This window comes from Parasteatoda tepidariorum, chromosome 2, assembly GCF_043381705.1.
Source record: "Parasteatoda tepidariorum isolate YZ-2023 chromosome 2, CAS_Ptep_4.0, whole genome shotgun sequence".
NCBI classification, from domain to species: domain Eukaryota; kingdom Metazoa; phylum Arthropoda; class Arachnida; order Araneae; family Theridiidae; genus Parasteatoda; species Parasteatoda tepidariorum.
In genome coordinates, this window is record NC_092205.1 from 24332855 (window position 1) to 24347163 (window position 14309).

The 14309-nt window shown below is 29.5% G+C and overlaps 1 protein-coding gene across 4 annotated transcripts in view; it reads right to left on the bottom strand.

Annotated features, from left to right (window-relative positions):
• Window positions 1-3665: 3665 nt before the first annotated feature.
• Window positions 3666-14309, bottom strand: part of LOC107441320 (uncharacterized) — a 41574-nt gene continuing 30930 nt past the window's right edge. For 3 of the 4 annotated variants that reach the window (XR_011636108.1, XM_071177311.1, XM_071177312.1), the window contains exon 3: window positions 10339-10470. Coding sequence is in view for 2 of the 4 variants with exons in the window: in XM_071177311.1 (XP_071033412.1) it covers window positions 10425-10470 (46 nt within the window). In the remaining 2 variants the exon portion in view is untranslated. Of the gene's footprint in view, window positions 4013-6404; window positions 10471-13067; window positions 13310-14309 lie in introns of those variants that run through there. The other variant, XR_011636107.1, reaches the window with a different exon arrangement.

A 14309-nucleotide genomic window follows, 5' to 3' on the forward strand; every position in this document is an offset into this window, starting at 1 on the left:
GATACTTACTAGATATATCACTATGGGATTCATTCTAAGTAATGGTTTAGAAAATTACGCCGACTAAGTAATGGTTTAGAAAATTACGAGCCATAAATGGGAAGTAAACGGAAAAAAAATTCGCCTTTTAAGATTTCGAAAATAAACAAATAAATAAAAAATCAAAATAAGCGAAGTAACATATCCTATAAAACTAATTAAAGTATTGTTAGTAGGGAAAACTGGGATAAAACAGACACACACTTCTGAAAACCCTTTTTTTAGCAGTCTTGGCAACGAGTAAAATTTTCAGGGTGTACCCTAGTAAGCACCCTTAATGCGTACTTTTAGAATTTTTGTCAAAAAAGAATCATAGTTAGCATCCAAAAAGGCATTGAAACATGGGAAACCACTAATGAGAAAGACAGGATGAAAAAATAAAAATATGTTGGTTCAAAATATATTTCAAGTCATGAGAATTCTTCTTGAGAATTGTACTCGCATTATTCCTATTGTTTTTCAGATATATTGGAAAAACTGAAAAAATATAATGTTAAAGCTCGATATAACAAGTACGGCATATTGGGAAAATCGTTAATGCTATAGCTTTCTAAATCAGCTTTAAAATGCTAATACTAAAGGTATAACGAGTTAAAAATTTTTTAATTTGTAACTTTCCGCTATTGCGACATTTTTTTAGGGAAATATATTTTTTCCACTGTTTAAGTGAGCAAAATTATACATTTTATTTATTTATTATGAGAGCAGAAAAGCAAAAAATGAACACAGTTTCCTTTTTATAATTTTAACCATTCATGTTAAAAGCAATGCGTGGGTGACCGCCGACTAAGTAATTTTCTTCCCAATAAAAGAAAATTTCTTTCAGAAATTCTGAACTACTTTTAATAAGACTGCCCTTTTATTTCTTCTTGAAACCTTACTATTAAAATCAACATTCACTGTTATCAAAAAATATTGCACTTTTCGCTATCAATGTTCAACTCCGTAGCCTTGCAATTTTGAAACCAATCCAGAAGACAAGGGAACTCCTAGATCAGGGATGGCGAACCTTTATACACCAACGTGCCATTTTTTCCAAAAAATTGTTTAATAAGGTCATAGACGTGCCGTCAAATAATTATGCCTTCGTGATTATTGGGAAAATAATAATACTAAATACTATCAACTCAAAACTCTTTAATTACATTGAAAAGTTATATATTTTGCAATGTCTCAGTTATACGCGTAATTCAACTTAAAGTAACATCAGTGTGACTTCTGTTGTTGCAGATTAGATGACAAATAACTTATATTAGGTTGTAAGATGTTAGTTTAAGCAGGGCTGTTTATTTTTTTTGTTATTTATTTATTGTTAACTTGTTTTTTATGGTTATTAATTGCTTTTTTAGCATTAATTGTTAATTTTTTTCATTAATAATTGTTTATTATTTTGCGTGTTTTTTGTGAATTTTAATTTAATTGTGACATATGCTTCATAGTGAAATAGCATTTGAGTAATAACAATTCATAGTGTAATAACAAATGGGATCGGTGGCGTGCCCAAAATATTGTGTCGGGTGCCATAAATGGCACGCGTGCCATTGGTTCGCCATCCCTGTCCTAGATCAAATAGCGACAGAAATTTTGAATTCGTAGAGGACTTTTTGATGGAATTAACACTCATTTGCGCTAAATGGAGAGAAAAACCACGGAAACCTTCCACGGTTAGTTTGACAGTAAGAGTACTTTAAACCATGATCCGTCAACCACTGAGGATATTTTACGTCGGCATTGTGGTCGGTGCGAGCCGGATGCAAGAATTCATATCGGCCAGTCATTGCTGGGATTCGAACCCGGTTCACCTCATTGAAAGGCGAAAGCTCTATCCACTGAGCCATCACGGCTCACCTTAGGTTATAGTTAAAATCACAGTTAACATTATTCAAAATTTACTTTCCAAGTTTCAAAGAATTCTACAATAAACTTTTTTTGTAGTTTGTTTTTGCGTTAAGAGATTTCCATATCAACATCTTTCTGAAAAAGCAAAGTAATAAACATTTTCTTTTGTCTTTCAGATTACAAAAAACAAGTATAACTTTGATTTTAAGGACTGGAGAAAAATGTTTTAAAGAAAGCAATTTTTTTGAAAGCTAATGTACAAGCAAAATTTTTTTAATGAGCAAAAAATTTTTTTATTAGAATATCTTTTTGTACAAAATATTTTTTTAATGTTCAAAATTTCAAAATCAGACAGTAAAATAATCGAAATTTCCTTCAAAATTCTAAATTCTTAATCAGTCGCATACCTTAAATAAACTATTTTCAGCTCTAATCTCTCATAAAAAAGTAAAAACGTATAATTCGAAATTAATATTTACCATATAGTTATAATATTAATACATTCCTGGAATTCCTTAGAAATTTTTGTAAATTATACACTATTTTTTATTGCAACTGAAAATATAACATAGGTGCTTTACGATGGATTTCGAGAAAAGTGGATTGACAACTATTTACTTCTATTGCTATGAACTCTAATATAAAATTTCAAAAAACTGAAAAAACAAAATTTGTTTTTTAAATTGTTTTTGCTGTGAATAATTTATCCTAGGCAAAGGCCAACTGTATAATTTTTAGTAGTTCACGTTCATTTTTCCATTGCACTGCAGTATAGGTATGTTGCACTGTATTGCTACTGTAATAACATAGAATTACATAGTTGTACTGCAGATATGTAATCAGATGCCATTGCTGTCAACCGTAAAATTTAACAGTTTTCCTTGAAACGATATTTCATATTTGTATTTTATAATTTATAATTTATATTTGTTTAGTTTTGCCTGAAAGAATCTGCGATGGAGAGTTTCTTTCAAAAATTAATCTATAATTTCCATCATCTTCTTGATTTCGAATATATGGACTATAATTGGAGCTATATGGATAGTTCACCACGAAAAAGCATTTGACAAGTATCCTTTAGTTCATCATTCAGTTTGGAGCTTGTGATATTATGTATAATTTTTCCTCCTTTTCCCTTCTTCACTCAGATACTTCCCAAAATCACAATTGGCCAAATAAATGGTAACCAGATAACAACACAAATACTTATTAACAAAGAAAAAAATTGAAGTTTGGAGAAAATTAATATAACGAATCAACCTAAACAATTCGCTTACCACTCTCCATCAGAGCGTTCCCTCCTCTGTCTTTTTACATCTACCTTGATGACAGCGCCATCCCAACATGGAGGCATGACAGAGCTGTTTAGCCTATTTCGGCTCAAATGACAGTATAATTTCTCTTTTTAATCCCCAATAGATTTTTATAGTATTTGATATTTTCAAAATTTTAACGCCAATCATTATTCAGTTGTTAATTATGAAACAAAAAAACGGAATTATATGATTGTCTTCTTCAGTTTTGAGAATTAGTTATTCAAAATTAAACTTTAATAACTTAATTTTTCCTTAATTATTTAAATTTGAACGTAATTAAAAATTATATCTTTAAAAAAAGTTTAATAATTTGTTAAAATATATACTAAAGAGAAGCAAAACAAATGATTTTAAATTGACACAGTAGAAAAACAACATCAGTTTTTGCACTTATAACAAAAGACTTATTTTCTGTAAACTCTTTAAAAATAGTATTGAATTCAGAATTCAATTTTTAGGAACAAAAAACACTAAAAATCAAACAATTTATTTTTGCTGCGTTACATAGCTTGAGAATTGAAAACATATCTGGAAAATAAGCAAAATGTTTTAAGATATAACCAGAGCATACTAATAAATTTATAATTTAATAAATTTTCTAAAATTGACTTTCTATTTCAATTTTAGTTTGCAATAAAACAATTAGCTTTAAAACGTGAATGAAAAGTAAGAAATAAAAACAATTTCTGCTTTCTGTTTTTATGAGCAGACTTTGCTTCAATCCAGTTCTTTGTATAACTAACTCGAATGAAAAAGACATTTTAAGAAGGCATTCATGAAGCTGGTCAAAAGGTCAAAGGTTGGTCATCTTCTTAAGCCTGGAATTAAAAAAAATATTGACTTCAATCTAACGAAAAATAAACTGTACCAGCATGCACAAAGAGAAAGAACACGGACCATTTTGGATAACTTTTGATCTAATAATCGGGTCATAATGTTCTAGGATTCAAACTAATTAATTAGTGCACACGATATTTTAAGTTATGAAATTAGACACAAAAACGTATTTTCTCTAAATATATATATCTTTTTTTCAACAGATGTGCATTTCTGACCCCTAAAAAGTAGCCACAATCTGGGAAATAGAGTCTGGTCAGTTTGGTCTGGAGAGCGATCCAAAGTTAGGACACCATAAGGTTAATTCTATTTTTTGCGTATTTTGCTATACCCCGAGAACTTTTTAAGGGAATTGTAAAATTCTTTAATTATACAATTCGTTTATCTAAAGATAATTTCTTGCAAAAAATAAATATCAGTAAATATTAATTATTTTTTATTATTTTATTTCATAACTGTCAAAAAGTTTTTCAATTGTTAGGTATAAAATGTTTTTACATCATTTTAAAGTATGTATTACATGAAGAAATATAAAATTTGAACGAAATCGGTAGTTATAGTTCCTAAGAAATAAAATTTTAAATTTACGACTTTTTTAAAATTTGATTACTCAGGAACTGTTTTACCGACTTTTCTCAAATTTTGAATTTTGACATGTAAATTTACCTATTTTAAAATGATGTAACGAAAAATTGTAAACCTTGCAATTAAAATTTTTTTCAATTATTTAATGAAGAAATGAAAAACAATAAATATTCAAAAAAAAATTATTTTTTGCATGGAAATACCTTTGGATAAGTGAATTTTATAACTGTGTGCAAAAATTTCTCAATTCGCTTAAAATGCTCTCAGGTCATGCCGAAATACACAAAAGTAAAATTAACATTATGCGGTCCAAAGTTTNGCAATTTAAATTTTTTTCAATTATTTAATGAAGAAATGAAAAACAATAAATATTCAAAAAAAAATTATTTTTTGCATGGAAATACCTTTGGATAAGTGAATTTTATAACTGTGTGCAAAAATTTCTCAATTCGCTTAAAATGCTCTCAGGTCATGCCGAAATACACAAAAGTAAAATTAACATTATGCGGTCCAAAGTTTGGATCGCTTTCCTAACCAAACTATGGGGACCGCATTTCGTAGATTGCGGCTACCCCCTAAATTTGGAGGGTCGTAGTCAATCTCTTGACATGTGCTTTCTACTATTCGAATCAGATGTAGAAAAACTCCAGAGAATTAATATTTCATTTCAAGTCATATTGGAATCATAAGTTCATACACATTTTAAAGGGTGTGGTTACATTAAAACAACAATAATTGAGAAACCTTTCACCAAGCTCAGATGCATTTACTCCATTCATGAATAATTTTCTCCAATTGTTGCGTATGTTTTGAAATAGTCAAATGAAAACACAATCGAATGTGACAAGGTAACAATTTTTTGTCACCTTGCACGAATCTAAACATTCAAAAAATAAATAAAATAAAAATAAATAAATAAAAATAAAAACAGGAGTAAACTGTTGTAATCCCTGTATATTTTCAGGTATATAAAAAAGATAAATATGTTCTTATACAAAGTATTAAATAGTTATAACATTTAATTTCACTTTGCTTCGGTATTGTTAAGCCTAGTTCGATGTAAATTTTAAGATTGCTGCTGTGTGCAAGATTGATTAACAAACTGATTTTATTTTATGATTTGCTGTTTGTATATCCTCCCCAAATGATTATTACTTGATATAGCATCGTAAAAATATCTTTAATGACTCTTATACGAAAAATTTCTTATTGCAATTATAAAGTTTATTTTTACTGAAAACTAAAAATGGTGGCATCGAATTTACGCCAAGTAGCGTGAAAGAATATTCTTGATGTTTCACTAATCCAAGAGTTATCCACTTCGTGGTGTAGTTAAACACTATTTTTGATGTTTTGATATACTAAAATTGCTTGTAGTGTTTGCTATCATACTATATATGCTTTCTTAAGTTGGTGAATAAGTTATGATATATCAAAATGAGATTTGGAATTTCCATGTACCATATGTTTATTCTTAAGTAATTACACATGTTTAAGACACAAATTACCCAGTTACTTCCGTACAGGTTAATGGGTGGCATAAAACTGATAGTGGTATAAAACTGATGGTGCTTAATCTCTCTATTAGCGTGTATTAAAATGTTAAGAACTTTTTTACAGAAAAGATAAAATGTTTCAGAACTTCTAATAAAAAGTATTTATATATTTATTTCGATATTTTATATTTTTAACTACTTAAAACAAATGAAACTATATCAAACTTAGTACATTTATTGATCTAAGTTAAAAGGTATTGCTTATAAAAATGTTTAGGCACTTTTAACTTACCTTATTGCAATTAGTAGTCGAATCAAACTTTTTGGAGAGCCTAAGAAATATTTCAGATGTCAATGTGCGATTCATTTTCATCCATTGTGGCCAGTTCACTGTAGACAAAACTTGTGTAGAGTTTTCTACGATGTACTCCAAAGAAAATACTTTCAGTTGTTCTTGATTTACCATGTCTGCTACCAGTAGTATATCCAGTATATTGTCAAAGCTAAAAACTGACTTTAGGAATGTCGAACACTTCTCAGTCAAAGGGGAAACCTGATATTTATCTGCAACGACCAGTAGGTTCAAAGCAGTTTCATCGTTCAAGTCATTCACTGTTCCAGTGTAGATATACTCCAAAAAATATTTCAGGATCTTTGCTTCAACATCACGTATATCAATAGTGTTAGTTTTGCTTTCTGGCATCTCTTGATCAAGCATAGCCTTGAATACTGGCGATCGACTAGCCAGTAAGCATTTGTGAGCAAAGATAACCTCATCACCAGCACGCAGTTTCACGTCGGCGTAGTGTTTTTCATCCAGCATGTTCCTGAGATGCTGCTGTAGATACAATATGCTGTCTGAATCATCCTTATTTTGAGATAAAGCAGCGTGCTTAGCAGTTGTGAAATTTTTTGTAAAGCTCTTTACCTCTGTGATTGAAGCTTTATCTGAATACTCGAATTTCACTTCCATATTAAGTCTTTTATGAATAAAGCAATTTACTTTTTCCAAGAGGGATTTATTAACAGAATGGGAAAACTCGAATTCTCTAGTTGTGCTACTAAATGTAAATTTGTGATATCCAAAAATCACGTCTGCTAATTTTCCATTTACTTTTAAATTCATTTTGCACCACATAGTGTGAAATTTATTATCAACAATTTTGGGAATTAGTTTAATCTTAAGCTCATGCTCAACATATTTAAATTGAACATCAATTGCTATATTTTCTATAGTTGCTCTTTCTACAGCTGTCCAGTCACTATCACCGGAAAACATTAAGGACCACTCAAAAGGGTAACTAGCTGCCACAATGTCTGTTTCAGCTTCCCAACCGACAACAGAAGGTGGACTTGAGATCATTGACGGAATTATGCAAGGTATTATCATACGGCATCGCAGGCTGACACCTTCACGCTTGTTGCCGTCATTCAATTAAATTAATTTGTATATTTTCGACAGATCACTAAATGTATCACTTAATATATCAGACGTTTTTACAATAACACCAGCAGAAGTTGTTAGCTCATATTGATAGTCTACTGAAATGCGTTCTCGAATTTTACTGCAGCTCTCTCGCTTAATTTGACAAAATAGCATTTTAGACACTTTTATTAATGTCAGATTCCATTCAGTTTCTTTTAAAAATTCAATTTTAAACGAGGGGCTGCTTATTACATCATTGGTTTCTGATTCCATAAGCCTACAAAAATGTTTAATATTCCAAACGTACATAAATCCGTGTTCTTCTGCTGAAGACATATTTTAACTCGTTACTAAATTTCAAAACAATCTAATGTACACTGAAGGGGGAAATAGCTCACTGACTTTTTCAATTTTAATCTGACGCATTATCACACAATGTCGAAAATGTAACCCTTATCAGTCTCTTTCACCAATAACGCAAAACAGATAAGATAAAAAAGCATTTTTTATCAGAATATTGTTCGTTTTTTATGTGAAATGAAATAAAAAATATTTTAAAAAAAGCATATGAAATATAAAATATCATCAATATCTCATATATAATAAAATGGACAAAGATATTTAAAAAAAACAGCAAACACTACAAAATATTTTTGGACAATAAAGAAGTTAAATATGGAAACTGATACTACAGGATGGCTACAAAATACTGTTACAAATATCGAATCTTTTCATTGTACAGATGTTAAATATATATGATAAATAAACAAATATAAAGCCCTCCCCGAAGGCAAATTTCTCCTCAATACTTGATCCAGGAGTTCCTTTGTTTTCTGGTTTGGGTTCAAAATTACAAGGCTACGGGATTGAAAATTAGTTAAACCCAAAATTGAATCGGCTGTTCAACGGCGGTTATAATATAAAATGAAATACACAAATGTGATGAACACTATAAATGGACGTTTAACTTTAAAAAATTTCATTCGAATCGGCCCCTATCTTCAATGATTACTAAAGATAATCGCTTACGCAGTTGTCCGATGGCGGCACGAATCATTTTAGGCGGTGATTCGTCCCATTCATGAGGGAATCAAACAACTCGGTGGGATTCCAAACTAGTCTGCTGCGTAGCATTAACTTCAGACTCTAGATTTCCCCAAACACAATAGTTTAAAGGATTTCGATTTGGTGAATAAGGGGGCTAATCTTCTTGCTTAATAAATTTCAGACAATTGATATGGATCTAAGCCTGCGTTGTTTTGGCCCAATGTGACGGTGTAGAATATTGCTGAAATATCCAATTCTTTTTAGAATGCAATCTGTCAGCATGTGGCAATAAATGTGTAGCCGATACTTCCTTTTTGTAATATTCAGTGCTTATATTTACCCCTTTATCGATGAATTTCAGAGGAAATTTTCCGTTATTTGACACTGCTGACCAAACCACTACTGAACTCTCTGAAAGCGTTGCACAGATCTTACACTTTCAGGTATGTCGGTCGTTGCTGAATATGCAGCATTATTTTTAGCATAATAACTTTGTTCTGTGTAAAATATTTTCTCATCTTAAAAGATTATTCTTAAGGAAAGATATTTGGCAAAGGCTTATAAGTCTAAATTGAGCACACAAGCCAGCAAATGTATATAATTCCAATAAACATTTCGTGATAGAAAATTTCTAATGTGAATTGAAAAAAATCCAATTTATTATGGTATCCACAAATTATTTTATCACCGTCTCAGATGGAAGTGCGAGAAACGGCTAAAAAATTGCAAACACAAAATAAGAAGAAATAAATAGAGATTTTTATAATTTACTTAATGAAAGATTCCAGATAATTTCTCTCTTTTTAAATCTGAAACAATAAAAAGGAATTATAATGAGATCTTCAAATTGGGATTATTCCTTTTGTACAGAAATGATTTCGTGTATTGCGCAAGGAATTTCATTGTCTGAAACAGCTAAAGATTTTTAAAAACTTCAAAAGCATTTTCCTTACCTTACTAGAGTTTATAAGGGAAAAAAACAATAATTTCTATTAATTTCTGGATTTGTTTTTTAAATTTCTATTCCTTAAGAATGGACCGAAATGGAATTTATCTAATATTTTTCAAAGTTTTACTTAAGAAAATTTTAGCGACCCGAATTTCTAACATAAAACTTTCGCGTATATTTTTGGTTAACATTTAATATGCAATTTTTTTTGCACGTATTAGTATGAAGTTCAATTATTACAATAATAGCCTTTGAGTAATTGAGTTAAAATTTATTTTTTTTTGCATTTATATTAAGAATGTTGTCGAAATATGTACCTAGTAGATATTGCTAACTGAAATATAAACGAAAAAAAAAATTTAAATTAAAATAACTAATGAAGATGATGGGAAGAAAACAAAATCGTTTTATTACTACAGAAACGTGGCTGACCCTTACTTTCAGGTTCACTCTGGTCTTGATGATTCAGATTCCACCTTCCTAAATAGTTAATCAGATTTCGATAACGTTTTACTTCTTTTTTTAAACTTAAGCTTTAACAAGGAGTGCAACACATATATATTTAAGACGGTGATTTCAAAACATTCTGAATATATTAGGTGAAAAATCATTCTGGTGTGCAGGTCTCATGCTAGATTTACCTAAGTTAAAAATTCAGGGTGTATCTGCAAAATGACTCGTTGCTCGTCGTTTGATCTCTTTTAATTTTGAAAGGATATAGCCAGTTGATAAAAAACTCACACAAAAGCTTAAGATAGAACACAGGGAAGAAAATTTAGAGTTTTAGTCGAATTAGAACTCGCATTTTGGTTAGATCTTTATTGGAGTAATTACGGGACAAACATAAGGCAGGAATATATACTTAAAAGTAAAGATATATAATTTCTTTTTCATCGTGTATTCATCTGTCTTCCTTCTGGCTCAAGTATCGTCGAGCTGAAAGTAAAAGACAAAAAAAAATCATATTTGTTTTATTTGAGAATGAATTATAAATACTTAGCAATTATACTTAATGGAATATATTCATAATATCATAAATTCTAATAATCAGAAATACTGAAGCATTTTGGAAGCATTACCTACTCTCCAAAGCAAACAACTTCAACAACCTTTAATTGACTTTTTCAATTTATATTTCCAGTGTGGCTTTTTTTGTGGATAACTTTATTTAAAATGTAACATTCATCCATGCATGCAACAATCCATTCAACAATTATATACGAATCAAGTTAGAAAATATTTTAATAAATTGATTGATAACTTGCAGAATAGTTCTCAGAAGAAAAATAATTAATTTTTTCAATATTTCGTTTAATTAATTTTTTCAATATTTAATTTTTAATGATTTTCTTTTCTAAAAAAATAGACGTTGATTTACTTATGCCTTTTTTGTAAGCCAAAATGTTTCATTTCCTCAAATAACACTTTTTATTCTTTTTTCTTAGTAAGGTGAAAAAACTGGATAGTAAAATTTGAAAATTTAACTATCCAGTTTTTTCACCTTACTCACTTTTATGCCAATAAAATTTAAAAATATTTAAAACATGAAATAATTGTTCTAAGAGCACATAATGTAAAGTATTTTAAATATTTCGTTAAAATTTTAACTAAGAATTTTTCATTTGCTTACTTTGTACTTGCAAATTTGAACAAATCCCTTAAAGATTCAAAGTAATTTTACCGATTGTCGGATTTGCTGTCATTAATTGAAGCACTTTCCACTATTATTATTAATAATAATAATTATGATAATATGCATGTAATATCATAATTATTCTCATTCATATCATTTTATGTAGTAATACAATCAAATTTTCTTCTATAACAGGAAGAAAATAGTTAAAGGAACTAAACAAAACGTAAAGTATCAGAAAAGACTTATATTTAATAAAGTGGAACATCAAATTTATTTTAATACATGAACATAATTAACGTAAGAAAATATTAATTCCTACAGCATTGAATTAACACATTTTTAAATTAACTCATTTTAAATCAATTTTAGAAAACTAAAGTATCGTATAAGGAATATAGTTAAGTATAATCAATCATGCAGCAATAACACCCTAAATACATATTAATATATGTTGCATATCAAACTTAATTTAGTTAATAAATTTCGAATATCCCATTCAAGTTACTTAACTCAGCAGAGTCACAATGTGAAGAAGCTATCTGACACACACTGAGTGGCCAAAATATTATGGCCCACTCCTTAGTACACTGTTCGACCACCTTAACCCCGTAATTATGCTCGAATTCTTCTTGGCATAGATTCTACGAGATGTTCGTAATTTGACCCCGTATCCGATGGACTGCACTTTACAGTTCAGTCAGATTGGATAGCACTGGAACCAGCTGTCTGATGATGCCCCGTTTGATCTCATCCTACAAATTCTCAATCGGATTGAGATCTGGTGATTGTGCCGGTCAACAAGACAAGGAAAAGTCACCATCATGTTATACAAACCATCTGATGACAATAGAAGGAGTATTGTCTTGCTGAAAGTATCCATCCCCGCAGGATACACCATTAACGTAGCAGGGTGAACTTGATTCGCGATCACACTCAAATACCTATGTGTATTCAGACGCTAGTGATGCTCCAAAATTCATATTTTTAAATTCATTTTCTTATACTCCAGTTATAATTTTTTTCTCCTAAATTAATGTTTTTATCAATAAAGGTATAAGCACAAATTATGTAGTAATTATTAATAACGTGTGAAATGTGATATTATTAATTATTTCAATATTTAAGATAATCCCTATATCCTTATAATTAAACCCATTTTAAGCTGGCAGAAATATTTTAAAAATTCTGCGATAAGGCTGCTGAATTTGTTTTCAAAAATAATAATGTGAACAGGTCGCAAATTATCCTTATGTAGAAAAAAACTTAATTTGAAAAAATGCATTTTCAGTTTATTCTATAATCATATTCTTTTAATTATTAAAAAAAATATTTTTAAAATGTTAGTCTATATCCATATTTAATATCTGAGCTATTGTTAAAGATGATTCAAGTGAAATGAAATTAGTTTGGAAGCTTAACATTTTTTTGAACTCAGTTTCAACAATTTGGTAGTAAAAAAGAAGGTTTTTTATAATCCATTGAATTGAATAGTCAGGGATTAGTTGCTAAAATGTTTCTTAGATGAAGTTTTACAGGAAAAAGCTACGAAGAAAACTGCATATGGTAAATTAAAATATTTTCAGAAAAATAAACACTAGGCTGACGTTTCGTGGTTATGCGGATAATTCCATCTTTTCGCAATTTATAAACATTCTAATTATAATATATCCTTCAATTATTTTATTGTAACGTAACTTTTAATATATAAAATGGCATTGTGAGGTAGAGTAAGATGTAAATTTTTTTAAAAGATATTTACTAACCAAAACTTCCAAAATTCATAGAACACAATCTTAAAGCATTCTAAATTCAAATTTCTCTCACTCTGACGCACAAGTATTGCGTCTGAGTGATGCAATAGATTGCAATTGTTGCAAAATATTTTTAAACGTCTCACCATAACTCTTGACTTTGCTTTCGAACTTCCAGCAACCAGTTCCATCTTCTGTGAATTTACAGGAGGCAAGCTGGCTTCTTTCGAACTTCCAGCAACCCGTTCCTTCTTCTGTGAATTTACAGGAGGCAAGCTGGCTTCTTTCGAACTTCCAGCAACCTGTTCCTTCTTCTGCGAATTTACAGGAGGCACGTGAATTACAGCAGACACGAAGACTTCTTTAAATCTTTCAGATACCGATTTCACTGCAAAAGAAAATAGAAGATTTTTTTCATGTTACCTAATAATCGCATGAATTGCTTTTGATAGAATCAGTTTTAACAATTTAACAATTTTTTATAATTGTTCACATATTAATTGAAACATTTTTTAAAATCAATCATTAAGTTAAAACAAGAAAGAAGCAAGCTATGTAATTAGGATGAACATTCAATGTAATTGCGAGGGCTTTCATACATATGCAATAGTTTTATAGCAAATGTTTCAGTTCTAACCCATTAAGGCCAAAAGAGGCCAAAATCACCATTTCAATAAATATCTTTTTATTAATACTGTGGGTTATTTTTTTCACTTATTTTCACTTATTTCCTGCTGTTATCAAGAGTTTTTAAGACATAAATTATTAGTAATTCAATGGGAATAAGCACTTTCTGTTAAGAAAGTCTTAAATTATTCAAGTTTTTGAACTTAAACGGTTATTGACAAATGAAATTTTTTGAAAAGGTATAATTATTTCTTTTGAGATTTACCTCCTTTTTTTTGAAGATTAAATTATTGTTAAGGATTAAAGTTGCAAGTCAATAAATAAAAAAGATTTTATCCATTTCGGTGAATGGATACAATTAATAAAAATAAATTCTTCATGCTGCTGAATGAACATTTCAAATATTCATGATTTTCTTCATCTGTGATTGATAGTGCTTTACACACATTTATAAGATATAAAACAAACTTTCACAACATTTCTCAACTTACGGCAATACTTGATACTTATCCGATAATATTAACAGATTTAGAACGATTTTTTCATCCATTAGTAGTAAAACTGGGACAAATATTTAACCGGGATTTTTGTTAAAAAAATTCAGAAAAAAAAGTCATCATTAGCTTTATTAAGCTCATACCAAAAGTTGAGATCAATTTTTTCACTGATTAAGTACATTTCCGTAAGCAACATTGACAGACAATGTTTTTCTTTTGGGTCTTCCAGATAAGTTTTTCAGCGTAATACTTTATATATATATA